Source organism: Hyla sarda, chromosome 6 (assembly GCF_029499605.1).
Source record: "Hyla sarda isolate aHylSar1 chromosome 6, aHylSar1.hap1, whole genome shotgun sequence".
Taxonomy (NCBI): Eukaryota; Metazoa; Chordata; class Amphibia; order Anura; family Hylidae; genus Hyla; species Hyla sarda.
In genome coordinates this window covers 226,875,694-226,899,782 of record NC_079194.1, presented here as the reverse complement: position 1 = coordinate 226,899,782, position 24,089 = coordinate 226,875,694, and the positions used below count along the sequence as shown (strand labels likewise).

General features: G+C 43.4%; 1 protein-coding gene across 6 annotated transcripts in view; it reads left to right on the top strand.

Annotated features, from left to right (window-relative positions):
* DNAJC24 (DnaJ heat shock protein family (Hsp40) member C24) overlaps positions 1 to 24,089 on the top strand; it is an 84,385-nt gene that overhangs the window by 17,046 nt on the left and 43,250 nt on the right. For 2 of the 6 annotated variants that reach the window (XM_056526661.1, XM_056526655.1), the window contains exons 1-2: positions 13,470 to 13,563; positions 21,148 to 21,277. In XM_056526661.1, the coding sequence (XP_056382636.1) occupies positions 21,179 to 21,277 (99 nt within the window). In that variant the 5' untranslated portion in view covers positions 13,470 to 13,563; positions 21,148 to 21,178. Of the gene's footprint in view, positions 1 to 13,469; positions 13,564 to 13,708; positions 13,911 to 13,999; positions 14,226 to 21,147; positions 21,278 to 24,089 lie in introns of those variants that run through there. The other 4 variants (XM_056526658.1, XM_056526659.1, XM_056526660.1 and 1 more) reach the window with 3 other exon arrangements.

The window sequence follows — 24,089 nt, the reverse complement described above, 5'->3', positions numbered from 1 at the left end:
TTTTGCGCCACCAATTCTACTTTGTAATGACGTAAGTCATTTTGCACAAAAATCTACGGTGAAACGGAAAAAAAATCATTGTGTGACAAAATTGAAAAAAAACGCAGTTTTGTAACTTTTGGGGGCTTCCGTTTCTACGTAGTACATTTTTCGGTAAAAATGATACCTTATCTTTATTCTGTAGGTCCATACGATTAAAATGATACCCTACTTATATAGGTTTGATTTTGTCGTACTTCTGGAAAAAATCATAACTACATGCAGGAAAATTTATACGTTTAAAATTGTCATCTTCTGACCCCTATAACTTTTTTATTTTTCCATGTATGGGGCGGTATGAGGGCTCATTTTTTGCGCCGTGATCTTAAGTTTTTAACGGTACCATTTTTGCATTGATAGGCCTTATTGATCACTTTTTATTCATTTTTAAATGACATAAAAAGTGACCAAAAATGCACTATTTTGGACTTTGGAATTTTTTTGCGCGTGCGCCATTGACCGAGCGGTTTAATTAATGATATATTTTTATAATTCGGACATTTCCACATGCGGTGATACCATATATGTTTATTTTTAGCTATTGAAAAAGAGACCGAAGCGTGTCTCGAAACGCGTCTAGCCCACCCACCGTATACCAGCAGTCTGATACAGACACCTTGCCAGGAACGCACTTTACGATTTGCAACCGCTGGAGACCCTAGGACTGGGGCCCACTGCAATACGTGCGCATCAGCACACGAGGACACCACCAGTATCCATTGCCAGCATCCACCACTGATCCTCTATTTTACCACCCGCTCAGCCCGGACAGTTTCCATCGGCCGGACGCCAGCCATGCCAGTCCGGCATCACGGGAACTCACGTAGCTGCTTTGCGGCTTATCCTCCAGACAGGCATCTACCAACCTAGAGCCGGATGCAAGCCGCGCCAGCCTGACTGTGTGCCTAGGATTACCGCTAGGAGGATCGGTAAGTGGTGCTGTGCACCATCATATGGATACATAATTGCAATATACCACCTACGTCCATAGGAATATATGCTATAAAAACAATTTATTTAAGGATACTGGTATCCACGTTTTACCACAACCATTGTGATACTAACAATTGAACACTAAACTATCTTCACAAACCGGATACAAACTATAATACTGCAAGGTTATCCAATACTATTGCCTTTTATCCTGGAAAGAGAACAATAGCTGGTTTCCATATATATATACACCTGTATATATATGTATATATGTGTATAAGTTTTATAAGCATTATTATTATTTTTAATTATTTTTAATTAAAAGTTATACTTTTTAAACTATTTTACTATCAATTGTACTATTCTACCCTATGCAAGGGCCCTGCAGGGGTGGATAGTCATTATATTATAAATAAATATTGAAATATATTGAATTCTCCTAAATCACTCATTTACCACCCATACACTATCCACTCACATCACCCAATCACTTATTGTAATTTCTACTTAATATTTATACACATTTCTACATACACATATACTCAGGTGATATACCTGGATATATATATATATATCACATCCTTTTCTTTCTTTCACCTTATACCACCAACACATAAATCTATTTATTTACAACTATTTAGTATTTAACTAACTATATAAGCCCAGATTTGAGAAAATACGCAATCAGTATATATATCCATATACCGTATTTATCGGCGTATAACACGCACTTTTTAGGCTAAAATTTTTAGCCTAAAGTCTATGTGCGTGTTATACGCCGATACCGCCCCAGGAAAGGCAGGGGGAGAGAGGCCGTCACTGCCCGCTTCTCTCCCCCTGCCTTCCCTGGGGTCTAGAGCCCTGCTGCCGGCCCTTCTCACCCCCTGGCTATCGGCGCCGCTGCCCGTTCTGTCCCCCTGACTATCGGTACCGGCGCCGATAGCCAGGGGGAGAGAAGGGGCAGCGGCACCCATTGCCGGCGCCGCAGCCCCGTTGCCTCCCCCATCCCCGGTGGCATAATTACCTGGGTCCGCGCTGCTGCAGGCCTCCGGCGTGCGTCCCCTTCGTCGTTGCTATGCGCTGCACGGCGCGGCGCATGACATCATGCATCATGCATAGCAACGACGCAGGGGACGCACGCCGTAGGCCTGTAGCAGCGCGGACCCGACCCAGGTAATTATGCCACCGGGGATGGGGGGAGGCAACAGGGCAGCGGCGCCGGCAATGGGTGCCGCTGCCCCTTCTCTCCCCCTAGCTGTCGGCGCCGCTTCTCTCCCCCTGGCTATCCGCGCCGGCACCGATAGTCAGGGGGACAGAACGGGCAGCGGCGCCGATAGCCAGGGGGTGAGAAGGGCCGGCAGCAGGGCTCTAGACCCCCAGGAAAGGCAGGGGGGAGAGAAGCGGGCAGCGACAGCCTCTCTCCCCCTGCCTTTCCTGGGGGTGTATCGGGGTATACACACGCACACACGCACCCTCATTTTACCATGGATATTTGGGTAAAAAACTTTTTTTACCCAAATATCCTTGGTAAAATGAGGGTGCATGTTACAGGCCGGTGCGTGGTATACCCCGATAAATACGGTATACACCTCTTCTATATGTAAATAAGGTTGTATGGGTTACACAACCTTGGCGTGAGTACTCATCTGGCAGTGAATTCCATACAATCACATTTTCGGTTGCAGCTACCTCCCTACATTTTTTATTTTTATTTACACTGTGTTTTTTTTTTTTTTTTTATGGGAAAAGGGGGGTGATTCAAACTTTTAATAGGGGAGGGGTTAAATGATCTATATTCACTTATTTTTTTTAACTTTTTTTTGCAGTGTTATAGCTCCCATAGGGATCTATAACACTGCACACACTGATCTTTATCATTGATCACTGGTTTCTCATAGGAAACCAGTGATCGATGATTCTGCCACTTGACTGCTCATGCCTGGATCTCAGACACTGAGCAGTCATTTGGCGATCGGACAGCGAGGAGGCAGGTAGGGGCCCTCCCGCTGTCCTGTAAGCTGTTCAGGATGCCGCGATTTCGCCGCGGCTATCCCGAACAGCCCACTGAGTTAACCGGCAGCTTTTACTTTCACTTTTAGCCACTCAGCTCTGAGCGCGCGGCTGAAGAGTTTATAGCGCGTGGTGCCTCAATCAGCGCTGCGTGCTATTAGCGGCGGGTCCCGGCTTCACGATGACACCGGGCCCACCGTGATATGATGCGGGGTTACCGTGTAACCCCGCATTATATCACGGGAGCAGGACCAAGGACGTACCTGTACGTCCTTGGTCCTTAACCCCTTAAGGACGCAGGACGTAAATGTACGTCCTGGTGCGGTGGTACTTAACGCACCAGGACGTACATTTACGTCCTGTGCATAACCGCGGGCATCGGAGCGATGCCTGTGTCATTCGCGGCTGATCCCGGCTGCTGATCGCAGCCAGGGACCCGCCGGCAATGGCCGACGCCCGCGATCTCGCGGGCGTCCGCCATTAACCCCTCAGGTGCCGGGATCAATACAGATCCCGGCATCTGCGGCAGTTCGCGATTTAAATGAACGATCGGATCGCCCGCAGCGCTGCTGCGGGGATCCGATCATTCAGAACGCCGGACGGAGGTCCCCTCTCCTTCCTCCGTCCGGCTCCCGGCGTCTCCTGCTCTGGTCTGTGATTGAGCAGACCAAAGCAGGAGATGACCGATAATACTGATCTGTTCTATGTCCTATACATAGAACAGATCAGTATTAGCAATCATGGTATTGCTATGAATAGTCCCCTATGGGGACTATTCAAGTGTAAAAAAAAATGTAAAAAAATTTAAAAGTAAAAAAAAGTGAAAAATCCCCTCCCCCAATAAAAAAGTAAAACGTCCGTTTTTTCCAATTGTACCCCCAAAAAGCGTAAAAAACATTTTTTATAGACATATTTGGTATCGCCGCGTGCGTAAATGTCCGAACTATTAAAATAAAATGTTAATGATCCCGTACGGTGAACGGCGTGAACGAAAAAAAAAAAGTCCAAAATTCCTACTTTTTTAATACATTTTATTTAAAAAAAAATTATAAAAAATGTATTAAAAGTTTTTTATATGCAAATGTGGTATAAAAAAGTACAGATCATGGCGCAAAAAATTAGCCCCCATGCCGCCACTTATACAGAAAAATAAAAAAGTTAGAGGTCATCAAAATAAAGGGATTATAAACGTACTGATTTGGTTAAAAAGTTTGATTTTTTTTAAGCGCAACAATAATATAAAAATATATAATAATGGGTATCATTTTAATCGTATTGACCCTCAGAATAAAGAACACATGTCATTTTTACCATAAATTGTACGGCGTGAAAACAAAACCTTCCAAAATTAGCAAAATTGCGTTTTTCGTTTTAATTTCCCCACAAAAATAGTGTTTTTTGGTTGCGCCATACATTTTATGATATAATGAGTGATGTCATTACTAAGGACAACTGGTCGCGCAAAAAACAAGCCCTCATACTAGTCTGTGGATGAAAATATAAAAGAGTTATGATTTTTAGAAGGCGAGGAGGAAAAAATGAAAACGTAAAAATTAAATTGTCTGAGTCCTTAAGGCCAAAATAGGCTGAGTCCTTAAGGGGTTAAGAGGGGGAGTGTGTAGTTGCCCAGTATGGGAGGGGTTACCCCGTGCTTTTGTTGTCCTGTCAGGCAGCCTCCTTCAGTGTCCCCAAGGCATCCTGCACTTGTTTCCCATTGTAAATATGTTTTACCATGTAAAGTGTTATAAAATGTAATGTTGCTTTAACCCCTTAAGGACCCAGACCATTTTTACCTTAAGGACCCGAGCATTTTTTGAATATCTGACTACTGTCATTTTAAGTATTAATAACTCTGGGATGCTTTTCCTTTTCATTCTGATATTAAGATAGTTTTTTCGTGATATATTCTACTTTATGTTAGTGGTAAATTTCCGTCGATACTTGCATCATTTCTTGGTTAAAAATTCCAAAATTTTATGAAAATTTTGAAAATTTTGCATTTTTTTTATTTGAAACTCTTTGCTTATGAGGAAAATGGACATCTCAAATAAATTATATATTGATTCACATATACAATATGTCTACTTTATGTTTGCATCATAAAGTTTACATGTTTTTACTTTTGGAAGACATCAGAGGGCTTTAAAGTTCAGCAGCAATTTTCCAATTTTTCACAAAATTTTCTAAATCAGAATTTTTCAGGGGCCAATTCAGTTTTGAAGTGGATTTAAAGGGCTTCATATTAGAAATACCCCATAAATGACCCCATTATAAAAACTGCACCCCTCAAAGTATTCACACATTCAGTGTGTTAACCCTTTAGGTGTTTTACAGGAATAGCAGCAAAGTGAAGGAGAAAATTCTAAATCTTCATTTTTTACACTCGCTTGTTCTTGTAGACCCAGTTTTTGCATTTTTACAACTACACCCCTCAAGGAACGTAACAAGGGGTACAGTGAGCCTTAACAACCTACAGTTCTTTCACAACTTTTCGTTAAAGTTGGATGTGTAAATTATTTATTCATTTTCACTAAAATGCAGTTTTTTTCCCCAAATGTTACATTTTTACAAGGGGTAATAAGAGAAAATAATTCTTCCTTAAAATTTGTAACCCCATCTCTTCTGAGTATGGAAATACCCCATGTGTGGATGTCATGTGCACACACTACAATGCTCAGAAGAGAAGCAGTCACATTTGGCTTTTGGAAAGAAAATCTTGCTGAAATTTTTTTTTTTTTTTTTTGGGGGGGGGGGGGGGGGGGGCATGTCACATGAAGGAAGCCCCTATGGTGCCAGGACAGCAAAAAAAATGTGGCATACTATTTTGGAAACTACACCCCTCAAGGAACGTAACAAGCAGTACAGCGAGCCTCAACACCCCATAGGTGTTTTATAAATGTTCATTAAAGTGGGATGTGAAAAGGAAAAAATAGATTTTTACACTAAAATGCTGGGGTTACCCTAAATTTTTCATTTTCACAAGTGGTAATAGGAGAAAATGTCACTGTAAATTTGTAAATACATTTCTTTGGAGTAAGGACATACCTCATATTAGGACGTAAACTGCTCTACGGGTGCACACTAGGTCTCGGAAGAGCAGGAGCGCAGTCAGGGGCCTTGAGCATTGACTGAGCTACTATGGAGCAAGAACCGCGGGACCCCTGCTCAAGGAACGTTACATGGGGTACACTAAGTTAGTAAAATGACACAATAGGTTATGTTCCCAGAATGATGACCCAGAGCATAGCCAAAACTAAAAAATATGCCCACGCCAAACCCTATGCTCTGAATCATCATTCTGGGAATGTGATGTGTTGCCCTCCCTAACCTGTTGCCTCAAATGCGCACCCCGCTCAGGTGGAGAGAGTGCGCTGCGTATTTGATGCTACATAAAAAAGTCCCCGATGCTTGTGACTCAGTGACCCATTTTTGGAAAAAATACCCCTAGAGTTTTTTTGGGCAATTTAGTGGTTTATGGGGTTAAAATTTGGAATGTACTATGGACTTGGTACATTGGGGTAAAATTATGGGAAATTAAAATGAAAAGGGAAAATTTAGTGTAATAAGTGTGATACTCCCTGAAGCAGTTTTTAATGCAGAGGCCCTGGTGATTGGGGCAAATGTCACACTGAGTGGTGGTGTCCTTCCGTATCCCCCTCCTGTGACACATTCTGCATATTTCTGGCACCTATAACTCCAGTTCCTTGGGAACTCTGGCCTGCTCTTTCCGGTCACCAAAGATCAAGGCCTTTAGGAGGTAGGAGGCCTTTAGGAACTTATGTCCCTGTGTTGCCAGCGTACTGGGACAGTACAATAGAGTTGTACATGACAACCTGTACCAAGTAGACCGCAACTTTCTTGTACCATACCCGTGTTTTCCGCATGGCCATGTATGGCTTGAGTACTTGATCAGAGAGATCAACTCCCCCCATATACTGATTGTAGTCCAGAATACAATCAGGCTTGAGGACTGTTGTTGTGGTACTTCGCACAGGGACAGGTGAGCTGCCGTTACCATGAATTGTGGTCAGCATAAGGACATCCCTCTTATCCTTATACCTGACCAGCAACAGGTTTTCATGGGTAGGGGCACGGGACTCACCCTTGGGCATAGGATAAAATTTAGTGGGAGGCCTCTCTGGTTCTTACGCATGGTCCCACAAGCGGATGTGGATCTGGCGGCAAGGGATGTGAACAGAAGGATGCTGGTATAAATGTTGTCCACGTACACGTGGTAACCCTTATCCAGCAATGGGTGCACAAGGTCCCAAACAATTTTCCCGCTTACACCTAGTGTGGGGGACATTCTGGGGGTTCAATACGAGAATCTCATCCCTCATATACTCTAAACTTGTAAGTGTACCCGGAGGTATTCTCACAAGTTTGTAGAGTTTCACGCTATACCGCGCCCGCTTCAAGGGAATGTACTGGCGGAAGATGAATCTCCCCTTAAAACTGGTAAGAGACTCATCGACCGAGAGCTCCCCGAGTGGTACATAGGCCTTCAAAAATTTGGCCCCAAAGTGATCTATGACCGGGACATTATCATTCTAATGGAGGCATTTCCGAATGGCCTCAAATCGCTTTTGTGTCATGGCCATACTGTAAAGCGGCGTCTGGTAGAAGATGTCCCCGTTCCAGTACTGCCTTACACTGGGTTTTTTGACTAGGCCCATATGCAGCACGAGGCCCCAAAAATGTCCTCATTTCGTCTGCATTGATGGCATTCCATTCATTGAGCCTAGCCAAAAATGAATCAGCATGGTGGGCAATGAACTGCTGGGCGTATAAGTTCATTTGCTCCACCATTAGATTGACAAAGTCGTCACTGAAAAAAATAACTAAAATAGTCTATTTCATTGTATCTGGCCGTGTCAATCCAGATTGCTGAGTCACCAACAAACTCAGGAATCTGTGGCTGATAAGCCTCTGGGGGTCTCCAGACAGGTTCACCGGAAGGGGGCTCTGGTACACTTGTCTGGGGGTTGGACTCCTATTACGAGCAGCATGGACACCCGTACTAGTGTCGGCCACTGGGTCACTATCATAGGGGGGGGGGGGGCCTCTGGGGGGCTCATCATCAGTACTAGATGATGAGGAGGATGAGGAAGAACACAAAAAGTCGGATCCTCCTCGTTCTCACTGGCAGATTCGGAGACAGAGGCAAGTAAAGCATATGCCTCCTCCGCCAAAAATGACTGACGGGCAATCACCATTCTAGTAAGCTAAAGTCACAGCTTTATGAGTCAAGTCATCTGTCAAGTCAGCGTAATCTGCATTCAATTGTCCAGTCCTACTACAAGTCCCAGCAAGCCCTTAAGGTCTCTGCATCACTTGTCCCTTCCTTGGGCTCTGGCTGAACTGCATAAACTTTACCAACTGTCTACCCCCAGTAAAGCTACCGTTATCCGTAACTTGGCGTCGGAGTCTTTATTGCTCCCGTGCCTAGCCCAGGATCCAGCGGTATACCTTCAGGTGGTTATAGGCTAAACCATGCCCTGGCGTCAGGAAAACAAGGGGTTAATACCATCTGCCCCTAGAGTAATTACATCTGCCCTCATCACACCCTGCTACCAAAATTACATCAACAGCTCTGCTGCATGCATATTGTTTTATTACAGACACATCTGTGCACATTACATTATCAGCTCTGCTGCATGCATATTGTTTTATTACAGACACATCTGTGCACATTACATTATCAGCACTGCTGCATGCATATTGTTTTATTACAGACACATCTGTGCACATTACATTATCAGCTCTGCTGCATGCATATTGTTTTATTACAGACACATCTGTGCACATTACATTATCAGCACTGCTGCATGCATATTGTTTTATTACAGTCACATTTGTGCACATTACATTATCAGCACTGCTGCATGCATATTGTTTTATTACAGACACATCTGTGCACATTACATTATCAGCACTGCTGCATGCATATTGTTTTATTACAGACACATCTGTGCACATTACATTATCAGCACTGCTGCATGCATATTGTTTTATTACAGACACATCTGTGCACATTACATTATCAGCACTGCTGCATGCATATTGTTTTATTACAGACACATCTGTGCACATTACATTATCAGCACTGCTGCATGCATATTGTTTTATTACAGACACATCTGTGCACATTACATTATCAGCTCTGCTGCATGCATATTGTTTTATTACAGACACATCTGTGCACATTACATTATCAGCTCTGCTGCATGCATATTGTTTTATTACAGTCACATCTGTGCACATTACATTATCAGCACTGCTGCATGCATATTGTTTTATTACAGTCACATCTGTGGACATTACATTGTCAGCTCTGCTGCATGCATATTGTTTTATTACAGTCACATCTGTGCACATTACATTATCAGCACTGCTGCATGCATATTGTTTTATTACAGTCACATCTGTGCACATTACATTATCAGCACTGCTGCATGCATATTGTTTTATTACAGACACATCTGTGCACATTACATTATCAGCACTGCTGCATGCATATTGTTTTATTACAGACACATCTGTGCACATTACATTATCAGCACTGCTGCATGCATATTGTTTTATTACAGACACATCTGTACACATTACATTATCAGCTCTGCTGCATGCATATTGTTTTATTACAGACACATCTGTGCACATTACATTATCAGCACTGCTGCATGCATATTGTTTTATTACAGACACATCTGCGCACATTACATTATCAGCACTGCTGCATGCATATTGTTTTATTACAGACACATCTGTGCACATTACATTATCAGCACTGCTGCATGCATATTGTTTTATTACAGACACATCCATGCACATTACATTATCAGCACTGCTGCATGCATATTGTTTTATTACAGACACATCCGTGCACATTACATTATCAGCACTGCTGCATGCATATTGTTTTATTACAGACACATCTGTGCACATTACATTATCAGCACTGCTGCATGCATATTGTTTTATTACAGACACATCTGTGCACATTACATTATCAGCACTGCTGCATGCATATTGTTTTATTACAGACACATCTGTGCACATTACATTATCAGCACTGCTGCATGCATATTGTTTTATTACAGACACATCTGTGCACATTACATTATCAGCACTGCTGCATGCATATTGTTTTATTACAGACACATCTGTGCACATTACATTATCAGCACTGCTGCATGCATATTGTTTTATTACAGACACATCTGTGCACATTACATTATCAGCTCTGCTGCATGCATATTGTTTTATTACAGTCACATCTGTGCACATTACATTATCAGCACTGCTGCATACATATTGTTTTATTACAGTCACATCTGTGGACATTACATTGTCAGCTCTGCTGCATGCATATTGTTTTATTACAGTCACATCTGTGCACATTACATTATCAGCACTGCTGCATGCATATTGTTTTATTACAGTCACATCTGTGCACATTACATTATCAGCACTGCTGCATGCATATTGTTTTATTACAGACACATCTGTGCACATTACATTATCAGCACTGCTGCATGCATATTGTTTTATTACAGACACATCTGTGCACATTACATTATCAGCACTGCTGCATGCATATTGTTTTATTACAGACACATCTGTACACATTACATTATCAGCTCTGCTGCATGCATATTGTTTTATTACAGACACATCTGTGCACATTACATTATCAGCACTGCTGCATGCATATTGTTTTATTACAGACACATCTGCGCACATTACATTATCAGCACTGCTGCATGCATATTGTTTTATTACAGACACATCTGTGCACATTACATTATCAGCACTGCTGCATGCATATTGTTTTATTACAGACACATCCATGCACATTACATTATCAGCACTGCTGCATGCATATTGTTTTATTACAGACACATCCGTGCACATTACATTATCAGCACTGCTGCATGCATATTGTTTTATTACAGACACATCTGTGCACATTACATTATCAGCACTGCTGCATGCATATTGTTTTATTACAGACACATCTGTGCACATTACATTATCAGCACTGCTGCATGCATATTGTTTTATTACAGACACATCTGTGCACATTACATTATCAGCACTGCTGCATGCATATTGTTTTATTACAGACACATCTGTGCACATTACATTATCAGCACTGCTGCATGCATATTGTTTTATTACAGACACATCTGTGCACATTACATTATCAGCACTGCTGCATGCATATTGTTTTATTACAGACACATCTGTGCACATTACATTATCAGCACTGCTGCATGCATATTGTTTTATTACAGACACATCTGTGCACATTACATTATCAGCACTGCTGCATGCATATTGTTTTATTACAGTCACATCTGTGCACATTACATTATCAGCACTGCTGCATGCATATTGTTTTATTACAGACACATCTGTGCACATTACATTATCAGCACTGCTGCATGCATATTGTTTTATTACAGACACATATGTGCACATTACATTATCAGCTCTGCTGCATGCATATTGTTTTATTACAGACACATCTGTGCACATTACATTATCAGCACTGCTGCATGCATATTGTTTTATTACAGTCACATCTGTGCACATTACATTATCAGCACTGCTGCATGCATATTGTTTTATTACAGTCACATTTGTGCACATTACATTATCAGCACTGCTGCATGCATATTGTTTTATTACAGACACATCTGTGCACATTACATCATCAGCACTGCTGCATGCATATTGTTTTATTACAGACACATCTGTGCACATTACATTATCAGCACTGCTGCATGCATATTGTTTTATTACAGACACATCTGTGCACATTACATTATCAGCTCTGCTGCATGCATATTGTGTTATTATAGACACATATGTGCACATTACATTATCAGCACTGCTGCATGCATATTGTTTTATTACAGACACATCTGTGCACATTACATTATCAGCACTGCTGCATGCATATTGTTTTATTACAGACACATCTGTGCACATTACATTATCAGCACTGCTGCATGCATATTGTTTTATTACAGTCACATTTGTGCACATTACATTATCAGCACTGCTGCATGCATATTGTTTTATTACAGACACATCTGTGCACATTACATTATCAGCACTGCTGCATGCATATTGTTTTATTACAGACACATCTGTGCACATTACATTATCAGCACTGCTGCATGCATATTGTTTTATTACAGACACATCTGTGCACATTACATTATCAGCACTGCTGCATGCATATTGTTTTATTACAGACACATCTGTGCACATTACATTATCAGCACTGCTGCATGCATATTGTTTTATTACAGTCACATCTGTGCACATTACATTATCAGCACTGCTGCATGCATATTGTTTTATTACAGACACATCTGTGCACATTACATTATCAGCACTGCTGCATGCATATTGTTTTATTACAGACACATATGTGCACATTACATTATCAGCTCTGCTGCATGCATATTGTTTTATTACAGACACATCTGTGCACATTACATTATCAGCACTGCTGCATGCATATTGTTTTATTACAGTCACATCTGTGCACATTACATTATCAGCACTGCTGCATGCATATTGTTTTATTACAGTCACATTTGTGCACATTACATTATCAGCACTGCTGCATGCATATTGTTTTATTACAGACACATCTGTGCACATTACATCATCAGCACTGCTGCATGCATATTGTTTTATTACAGACACATCTGTGCACATTACATTATCAGCACTGCTGCATGCATATTGTTTTATTACAGACACATCTGTGCACATTACATTATCAGCTCTGCTGCATGCATATTGTGTTATTATAGACACATATGTGCACATTACATTATCAGCACTGCTGCATGCATATTGTTTTATTACAGACACATCTGTGCACATTACATTATCAGCACTGCTGCATGCATATTGTTTTATTACAGACACATCTGTGCACATTACATTATCAGCACTGCTGCATGCATATTGTTTTATTACAGTCACATTTGTGCACATTACATTATCAGCACTGCTGCATGCATATTGTTTTATTACAGACACATCTGTGCACATTACATTATCAGCACTGCTGCATGCATATTGTTTTATTACAGACACATCTGTGCACATTACATTATCAGCACTGCTGCATGCATATTGTTTTATTACAGTCACATTTGTGCACATTACATTATCAGCTCTGCTGCATGCATATTGTTTTATTACAGACACATCTGTGCACATTACATCATCAGCACTGCTGCATGCATATTGTTTTATTACAGTCACATTTGTGCACATTACATTATCAGCACTGCTGCATGCATCTTTCCTGTACAGAGTTGTACAATGTTCAGTCTATCTAGTAGGAGACGCTGTCCATCTGATGCCACTGCTCCTAACCGAGCACTCAACACAGCCGCCGCCTCCCATACATGTGACTAACCACGTGGTCTACCCATCAAAGGTCCTTTATACTAACTCCACCGTAGGTCACATGGTGATGACGTCACGGAAGGTCCTTTTGCTCGGTAGGATCTCGCAGTATCTTCTCTTACTTCGTGTGATAAGGTGGGTGATATAATGAAGGCTGCTGTTATGTCTATAGAGTGATATCAAAACCTCGTGCAAAGGAAAAGGGAGCTGTCATGGCAACCAATCAGATTCCAGCTTTCATTTTTCAGGCGTCGTTTGGAAAATGAAAGCAGCGCCCTGATTGGCTGCCCTGGGCATCCGCTCTGTTCTTATACCTCTCTGTCCCAGCATGATTTCACTTTAGAGGAAAAGCTCATGGGGGAATGTGTTAGCATAGAGCGTTGGCTGTCCGGGCATGCTGGGAGTTTGTTTTTCAACAGCTGGAGGCACCCTGGTTGGGAAGCCTAGAGGAAATTCCTGTCTGAATTGACCAGTACCCCCTGGTGGGCAGCAGCTGGCGGGGTGGCACTACCTCCTGGCCTTCACTCTCACCATAACATACCCACCAGGTTTAAAGTAAATGTGCACGACATGTTTTGAGGCATTTCTCCCTGAGTTTTGCACAGATCACATGATATTTACCCCAGAGGTTGTGGGAGCCTCAGACAGTGCGCTGAGGTGAAGCTGGATTCCTGTATCGCATACAATTTCCACCATGGACCTCGCCGCTAATCGGCGCCATATCTGCAGCCATGTATTTTACTCAAGCTGTGCTGACAGTGCGCAAATCCATGACAAACCTCCAACACAATGAGCATGTAAGGAAATGTCCTCGGGTTGTGGATGTGAGGTGATATCTCAACTAGGGATCGACCGATTATCGGTTTGGCCGATCAATTACCTTGCCAATAATGCGGGCGCTTTAACTCTATGAACTACAGCGGCTTTTGCAGGGCCAGAGACCACCACCGCCACCACCCGCTTCTCTCCCCCTGCCGGTCCTGAGTCCAACCACTGCCCCTTGCCCCCCCCATACTCTGGCCAGAGACCGCCGCCGCTTCCCCATTGCCTCCCCCATCCCCGGTGTTATAATTACCTGTTCCCGGGGTCCGCGCTACTTCTGGCTCCTGCAGCGTCCTGTGCTGTTGCTGTGCGCTGCGCAATGACTAGTGACGTCCTCAACGCGTTGTCACCGGCAGTGGCCCAGCGCACATTGACGGCTCAGGACACCGCCAGAGACAGAAGTAGCGCAGACCCTGGGAACAGATAATTATAAAACCTGGGATTGGGAGGCAATGGGACAGCGGTGGTGGTCTCTGGCCAGAGGATAGGCAGGGGGAGGCAAGCGGCGGTGGTTGGACTCAGGGCCGGCAGGCGAAGAGAAGCGGGTGGCGGCGGCGGTCTCTGGCCCCGCAAAAGCCGCCGCAGGGCAGCGGCGGTGGTTGGACTCAGGACCCCAGGATAGGCAGGGGGAGAGAAGCGGGTGGCGGCGGCGGTCTCTGGCCCCGCAAAATCCGCTGCAGTTCATTGTTTTAAAGCGCCCGCTTTAAATCATTGATCTGCAGCGGCTTTTGAGGGGCCAGAAACAGTTTATCAGGGTATACCCGCAGGCACCCTCATTTTACCAAGGATATTTGGGGAGGGGGGGGGATTAAAATGCACGGATTATCGGCTATTAGCCTGAAAGTTCACATGTTATCGGTATCTGCTGTAAAAAAAAATCTTTATCAGTCAATCCCTAAACTCAACCACTTGCCTGGTCCTTTCTTCCGCTGCATATCTGACCTGCACAAATCTCCAAGTCAAATCGCTGTGTGGAAATTTAAAGGAAAACTGTCGGCTTTCTCCCCCCGCACTAACCAGCAGTACTGGCTTTGTAGTGCGGGGGACGCTGATCCAGTTTGGTCCTTACCGTGCACGGATCCACCGTGCCGTTCGGCCGTAAGCTTCTATTTTCGGAATATGCAAATGAGGTGCTAACTAACACTCCCGACGTCAGTGACACCTCCCTCCCTCTTCTCCCCGCTCTGTAATGAAGAGAGAGGGGAGGAATATTGATGAGCTGGGCGGTGCTGTGACCAGCGGCACTGACGTCAGAGTGCCAGTTAGCCTGGCCGTTGCCAGTTAGCACTTAATTTGCATATTCTGAAAATAGAAGATAACGGGCACGGTAAGGACCAAACTGATCAGCGTCCCCCGCACTACCAGCCAGTACCCCTGGTTAGTGCGGGGGGGGGGGGGAGAAAGCCGACAGTTTTCCTTTAAGCTTACTTCATATTCCCTGATCTTCATACTTGACATGTAAAGAATCCTCTGCATATTTGGTGTGCGGGACAAATATACACAGGATACTGTACCTGTGAATGCACCATAAGGGTAGGGTCACACATAGCATATACTAGGGCTGCACGATTTGGGGAAAATTTGTGATTATGAAGGGGAATATTTCGATATAATAACCAAATGGTAGAGGTTCAGGGGAGGAAAGAAAGAACAAACAGGGGGCGCTCCCTGATGAGGTATATCCACTGGTGTGCACCATCCACCACACCGCAGTGATATACCGACCTTGTATGAAGTGTAACTGTGATGGTGATTATGATAGCATGGAAGGATGCTGGCTGCGGCACTCAAACCGGTATCGGACTTCAAAGCAAGAGGCTGATATTGGGTATACAGGAAAACAAATTGGGTGAAAAAAACGGTATTCGGAGGCGCTGCTCAAATTGCGTACATAGAGACAGAATCGGGCGGCACAGGTTAGCATAATTTATTGGGTATTGGGGACCACTATACCCAATAAATCATTTGTTACCCTGTGCCGCCCGAGTCTGTCTCTATGTACGCAATTTGAGCAGCGCCTCCGAATACCGTCTTTTTCACCCTATTCGTTTTCCAATAAACAAATGGTGAAATCCCCCCTATTTCATGTCCAATCACCTCATTTCATATAGCCAACATAAAATGGGGGGATTGGAGTACTCCAGTGCAGTAAAACTTATCCCCAATCCAAAGGATAGGGGATAAGATTTAGAATGCGGGGAGTTAGACCACTGGGACCCCCGTGTTCTCCTACACGGCACCCCGGCAGTCCCACAGGAAGTGGCGATCGACACGTCCCCTCCATGTAGTTCTATGGGATACATTGAGGGGGCTTGTCAGCTGATGCTTTGTGTGGGGACTGGCACGCCCCCCTTCCTGGGGACTGCCGGGGTGCTGTGCAGGAGAACGCGGGGGTCCCAGTGTTCGGACTCCACGTGATCTAAAACACATCCGCTATTCTTCTGTATTTCTATCCTATTTTTCCATATAGAGGGCTGTAAAGGGGTTTATTGTTTCCACTGTGATCTGTATTTTTCATTGGCACCATTTTTGTTTTGATGGGACTTCTTGATACTTTTTATAATTTTTTTTATCTGCTAAATGAAGTGATCAAAAATCAGCAATTTAGAACTTTGTATTTTTATTTTTTTATATTTATGCCAGTGACCATTTAGTTTCATCAACGTTTTATTTTAAAAGTTCAGACACTTATGCATGTGGTGATACCACAAATGTTTGTTTCTTTTGTTTATTTTTTTTTTATTTGAAAACGGGGTGATTTAAACTTTTATTAGGGGATGGGGCTTTTTCACATTTAATGCCTTTTTATTTTTTTAACAATTTTTTTTTGTCCCCTTGAAGCAGTTTTTTCACACAGTGTGTCTCCAGTTGTTGCAAAACTACAACACCCAGCATGCCCAGACAACCAAACGCTGTACGGGAATGCTGGGAATTGTAGTTTTGCAACAACTGGAGACACACAAATTTTAATATTTTGCTTGCAGACACTGATCAGTGCTGTGCCATAGAAGCCTATATCACCTTATTGATCAGTATAATTGGCGCTCCATTACCACAGGCTGCTGAGGCCTCCAGCATTATTGGAGCGCCGATTGGACAGGAAGAAGGAAGATAGGGACCCTCCACCCGTCCTCTCAGCTGATGGGAACCCCGTGGCCGCACATGTCCCGATCAGCTCCACTGAGCTACTGACACTTGTTTTTGGCAATTTAGATGCCACGATCAACTGTGATCGTGACGTCTAAAGGTTCAATGCCAGACCACCCGGATGGGTGATGTCTGGCATTAGCCAGTATAAAGTGAGCTCAGCTTCTGAGCTCACTTCATAGACCCGCCGCATGGCTGTGCCTTTACACATACTGCAGTCAGTTCTGGAAGGGTTGAGTCCCCTTCTTCCAGCACTGAGCACTGCTGGGAGAAGTGACAGTGAGACGCAGGCTGGAGGGGCCATGCCGCAAGGGAGCTGGGCCTGCCGCTGCCGGAGCCCGGTGACCAGTTTGGCTCCCATGTTTCATCTGTTTCCCTGCTTCTGTGCGTCGTGGCCCGGACCCTTCAGCGTGCGCTCACGGTCTCTCCTCTGCAAATTTTTTGGAAAGGGCGAAATCGCAATTCGCAAAAATCGTGATTTGATTGCGATATATCGTCCAGCCCTATGCTGCACAAAATCCTGTGCGCAGCCGGATTACACTGCATATTTTCCTATGAGCAGGCGCAGAGAGTTACCTTGTGCAGTCAGGTATGAAGGCGGGCCCGTGCATCACAGTCACGTCAGCACGCTTGGCTGCTGTGGGTAGCCCTGTGTGTGTATGCTCATAGGATAATATGCAACACGTTTCCCGCTGGGCAGCAGATTTTGCACAGTGAATTACACTCCATATACGTTATGTGACCCTACCCTAGAGGGATATTTTGAGTTAAAAGGCTGGGTTCACATTAAAGATTCTCTGACTGGAAATTTTGAAGGTGACCTGCTTGGACTGGACGAACGTAGCTGGTCCATATAGACCACAATGTATTTAACGCAATATTCCGCTGAAGAGAGTGGAATGTGTAGCAAAATCCCCTTGACAAAAATATGATTTGACTGCACCGAAAATTCCAAATGGAATTTTTGCTTGTCCTAGGACAGGGGAGATAAGTGTCAGGTCACAGGGATCGGACTGCTTGGACCCACTACAATCTCAAGAACAGAGGCTCAGAGATCGAACAGTATCGACCCTAGACAATTAGGTTACATGAGATTACAAGAAAAGGAAATCTGCCACTAGGTAGAAAAACGCTTTTTCTTAGATAAAAGTAGTATAAAACTAAAATTTTATTTATTACATATAACCCTAAACTAGGGATCGACTGATTTCCCCCCCCCCCCCATCCTCTGCCCACATACCACCGCCGCTGCCCCATCGCCCCCCATCCTCTGCCCACATACCGCCGCTGCCCCATTGCCTCCCCGATCCCCGGTGTTATAATTACCTGTTCCCGGGGGTCTGCGATCCTTCTGGCGCCGTCGGCGTCCTGCGCTGTCATTTTTCGCACTGACGGTGACGTCTCGTTGGGGACATCACTCGTCATTACGCAGCGCACAGCAATAGGGCAGGAGCCAGAAGGTTTGTGGACCCCCGGGAACAGGTAATTATAACACCGGGGATGGGGGGAGGCAATGGGGCGGCGGTATGTGGGCAGAGGATGGGGGGAGGCATTTGGGCGGCGGTATGTGGGCAGAGGATGGGGGGAGACGATGGGGCAGTGGCGGTATGTGGGCAGAGGATGGGGGAGGCAATAGGGCGGCGATGGTTGTCTCTGGCCGGGGGGCAGGGCATTATCGGCATATCTGCGAAGTAATTGCTGATACCGATAATGTCCAAAATCGCAATTATCGGCCGATAATGTCGGCCAAACCGATAATCGGTCGATCCCTACCCTAAACTATACTCCACTTTGTTCAGACATCCCTTAGCAAATAAATGGGGTCCCAGCAGTTTTCCTCTATCCTCTGGATAAGAGTCAGTGGTTTGAAATTTTATGGACATCTGCAGCATGATTAACACTTATCCTCTATCCACAGGATAGGGGATAAGTGTTTGATCGCGGGGGGTCCGACCGCTGGGACCCCCTGGGATCTCCTGTACGGGGCCGTGGCTCTCCCGTGCAGGGGGCGTGCCGGCCGCAGCATGACGTTGCAGCCGTCACGCCTCCTCCATACATCTCTATGGGAGAGGCGGGGAGACAGCGTTCGTGCCTCCCCGTCTCCCCCATAGAACTGTATGGGGGACGGGGAGGAGACGGGGTGTCACCGTCGACCTCTAGGTTGACGCTATGCGCCTTAGCGCTCACCATGAGCGCTAATGGCGGCGCCCCGTACAGGAGATCACAGGGGGTCCCAGCGGTCGGACCCCCCGCAATCAAACACTTATCCCCTATCCTGTGGATAGGGGATAAGTGTAATGCCGCTGCAGTTGTCCTTTAATAAAAAACTATTTGTCCACGCGACTAAAACTGAGCAAAATCTACTTGTCCCTCATGACGATCCACTTGTCCGGGCCAATTTTTGCTTTTACACTCTAATTTTTTCCTCCTCGCCCTATAATAGCCATAACTACCTACTATAATGATACCTTTTAATTTTTCAATAACATATTCTCCGAACTAAAAAAAAATATATATATTCGTTGAAGTGAAAATCAAATAGTAAAAGGTAATTTCGCAAACTTGGTGGTTTTCTTTTCTACACCATTTACCTTGTGGTTGAGCTAACATGTTGTTTTGATACCTTAGGCTGCCTGATTACAGAAATACCAGATTAGTATAGTTTTCGTCATGTTTTACTAATGAAAATATAAAATAATTCTGACCTTTTTTTGAATTTTTTTCATTGCCATTTTTTGCCCCCTGTAGCTTTTTTTTTTTTTTTTCACATGCCAGGCTGGATGAGGGCTCATTTTTTGCGCCATAATTAATTTTTTTTGTATTGGTACCATTTTGGTATTGATCTGACTTTTTAATCGCTTTTTAACTTTTTATTTCTGGGATATTATTAAAATTGCAATTCTGTGGTTTGGATTTTTTTTTTTTTTACATTTACATCATTTACTGTATGGGATACATAATGTTATATTTTAATAGTTTGTACAATTACGCACGCAGCGATACTAAATAGGTTTATTATTATTATGTTTACATGTTTTTATAAAGGAAAAGGGGGTGATTTGAACTTTTAACATGGAAAGGGTTAACGTGTGTCTCTTAAACTTTTATTAAAACTTTTTTTTTGTTTTACACTTTATTAGACTTTTAGGAGGAATCATTAGATTCCTCATACAGATCAATAGAGTTCTATTGAACTCCATTGATCGGTGTGTTCTCCATTGATAGAACCTAGTCCAGCCAGGCTCTATCAATGACAGAGCCATGGATCCACCCCACTAGCCCAACAGGGAGCATTCACATGTTCCTAAAGGGTTCTCAGTAGTGGCCCCCAGCTACTCAGAACAGCTGGGGGCGGCAGAGTATGAAGCAGGCAGGAGTCGGGAGCCTGCTCCATACAGACTGCTGAGCGCCGCCATGCTTGTCCGGTCCGGCCATTGCTTGCCCGAAGCCGGAAAAATTCACCTGCCGGCGCCCGGAATTGCATGTCCCGGGCGTCGGCGATAGGAATTCCACATTCCTGAGAGTTAACATTTAATCTTGGGTTACTAAGATATGAGATGGCAAGTGAACACTGGAGGCACAATGTATGTTTTACCTTTTTAAGTGTATTTAAAAGTGTAAATGGCTATGCATTCAGTACACGGCTATCCTGCAAAGTATTTTGCAATTGGAGCCAGTGAGTCTTAGTTGTGCGGCTTTAATACAAAACTGTGTACACAAACATTTATTTTTGTCATAACATTCCTTCAGGTTATCTGCAAAATAAGGTGAACTCTTAACCATGACCTCAGAAGATGAAGACTGGTACAGCATACTGGGGGCACATCCATCAGACAGCCAGGCCCAGCTGAAACAGAAGTATCAGAAGTTGGCTTTATTAGTGAGTATATATATTATGCATTACATGTATGCCTAAGTTCACACACAGTCTATTTTTAAAATTAATTTGCATTGAATCTAATAGAAAAATGTCTGTCCCTTCACATGTATTTAAATGTTATGGCTGTAATTATAACAGTAAAAGGGACTTGTTTTAGGCTGTTGATGTTTTGAAATACAGCTGGTTTTGCTCTTCCCAGAATGGTGTTAAATTGGGCTAAGGCCTAATTAGCCAAAAAATGGACATAAATACACTAAGAATATAGTCTTAGGAAACTTATTTGTCAGTCCTGTATTGAATAATCATAGAGACCAATTAGGGTAGGGTCACACGTAATGGTAAAATACGCTGCAAATCTGCCGGTGACCCGACCCATTTTTGTGCCTCCAGCTGTTGCCACCCCCACTTCTCTCTCCTCACCCCACCTTTGGCCTGCTCACAGCTGCAATCCACTGCTACGAGCAGCCACATGGTTGACAGCCATGGCTCCGGCATATACACAATGAATAAAGCCAAAAGCACCTCCGACACTGTCCTTTGGGTCCCGTTCGCACCACCCGCTTATCAAAGAGGAGATTAATATTGATGAGCTAGGTGGTGTGATAGGACCCAGGGGTGGTGTCAGAGGTACATATAGTCTTCACACCCACCTCCAGTGCAGTTAAGAGTTCATTTGTATATTGAAAGATGGTGCTATATATCGGCAACGGCTAAACGGATTAGGGTAAGGAATATATCTTTTTACTCAGGATCACTCGCGCTAACCACCTGTTTATTCAGGTTAGTGGGGTTGATCTATCTGTCAATTACCCTTCAAATCTGTTTGGCACAGTAATCCTGCTGAGCTATAGTCTTTATTTTACAACATTATACGAAATGTTTTCATATGAGGAATAGCCCCCTTACACTTAAAGGGTGCTCAGCTTAGGGCGATAGTAACATTTTGCATTAAAACTTGGTTTCGTAGAATCAGGACACTGGTCAATAAATAACACTTTCCTCTAGGCAGGCATCACAATCTTGCAGTAATTTTGGAGTTTTTCTGGGCCCCTTTTTTTACCATTACTATGGAAAAAAATGTTTTCAAATCAACTGGTACCAGAAAGTTACAGATTTGTAAATTACGTATACTATATAAACTTATTAAGTTTAAAATCACTATATAAAAATCTTAAGCCTTCCAGTACTTATCAGCTGCTGCATGCTCCACAGGAAGTTGTTTAGTTCCACTGACCACAGTGCTCTCTGTTTACACCTCTGTCCGTGTCAGGAACTGTCCAGAGTAGAAGCAAATCCCCATAGCAAACCTCTCCTGCTCTGGACAGTTTCTGACACGGACAGAGGGGTCAGGAAAGAGCACTGTGGTCAGACTGGAAAGAACTACACAACTTCCTATGTAGTATACAGCAGCTGATAAGTACTGGAAGGATTAAGATTTTTTAATATTAGTAATTTACAAATCTGTTTAATTTTCTGGCACCAGTTGATTTGAAAGCATAATTTTTCCATGGATTACCCCTTTAAATTCTAAATACAGTCCACAAAACGTAATGTTCACATAGCCTTCAGTCTTCTTGCAAGAACTGCATCTGTGATGTGTCCTAATGGAAGAGAGCTACAAAGCAGCCAAACATTACCTGTAGGCAGGAAATGTCATACCTCTTTATCGGGTTCTCTGAATGTTTAAGAAATTTAATCTAGGAGACAGAAATACTATAAAATAAACAATTAAAACTTGTCTGTTAAATCCCCTACTGTAACCAGTGCCAACACTATTGTGGTCCCTGCCCATCTTGGTTTATTTTCTGTAGCAATGATGCGCCGTATACACAGCTAATTCCTTGTGATGAAGTTGTATTTGTTTGCATGTGTTTTATTTTTTGTGGGCACTAAGTCTGTGTAGGGCTTGGCGATATAGCCCAAATCTAAAAGATTTTTTCCACGTTATAGGCAATTCCTGATTTTATTTATTTATTTTGCTGAAAGAAACTAAAAAAGTACAGTAAGCTGGGAAAATGAAAAAGGTTTGGATGCTTCTTCATTCTGCAATGCAGCTGGGATTCACTATAGGGAACTAACAAACTTTCCTCATAGCTGGTGGATGGAGGGGGAGCCCATGTGTAGTATTCCTCCTAGTGCCAGATCACTGAATAGTGCATGAAGCCACAGAGCCACAGATGGAGCCACTTTATGTCAACATGTAAAAAAAAGAGAAAAAAGGGGGGTTCAATAACGTAACCTACATTTTCTGCCGTTAGTAAATATTCTCTTTTGATGTCGTCCATCGTACGTTTACAGTCACTTCCTGATACGGATCTGATGTGGACTTTTTCCATCAAAATCAGTATCAGGCGGGATACCTGTGCCAAATACTCCTGTGTAGGCAAACTTGCATTTGAATCAGTGGTGGATGGTACGTGCTGATTTTAGGCCTGTAAAATAAAACCCACCCAAAAAGGTGTGGAGACAGGAACTGCAGCCACCTAATAATTTGTGAAGGATTGAGGCCACATCCCAAAGGCACTCGGGGCCAGACAGAGGATGGAAAGTGATGTCAGGGCGCGCTAATCTCAAAGGTAATTTCTTTTTTTTTTTTTCTTTGTAAACTGAAAGCTAAAATTATCGTGATGTGCTCATGTAATACTCAATAGACACAAAGTTCCAAAGAAAAAAGCAATGTTTCTGAAGATATTTTAGATTGCATTCACACATACATTCATTGCTGATTTTGGTGAAACAGTCCCAGGGCAACCCTACTAATGGGGCGAGGTTTATGCAAATGCAAAATATAAACAGAATTAGGGGGCTTACC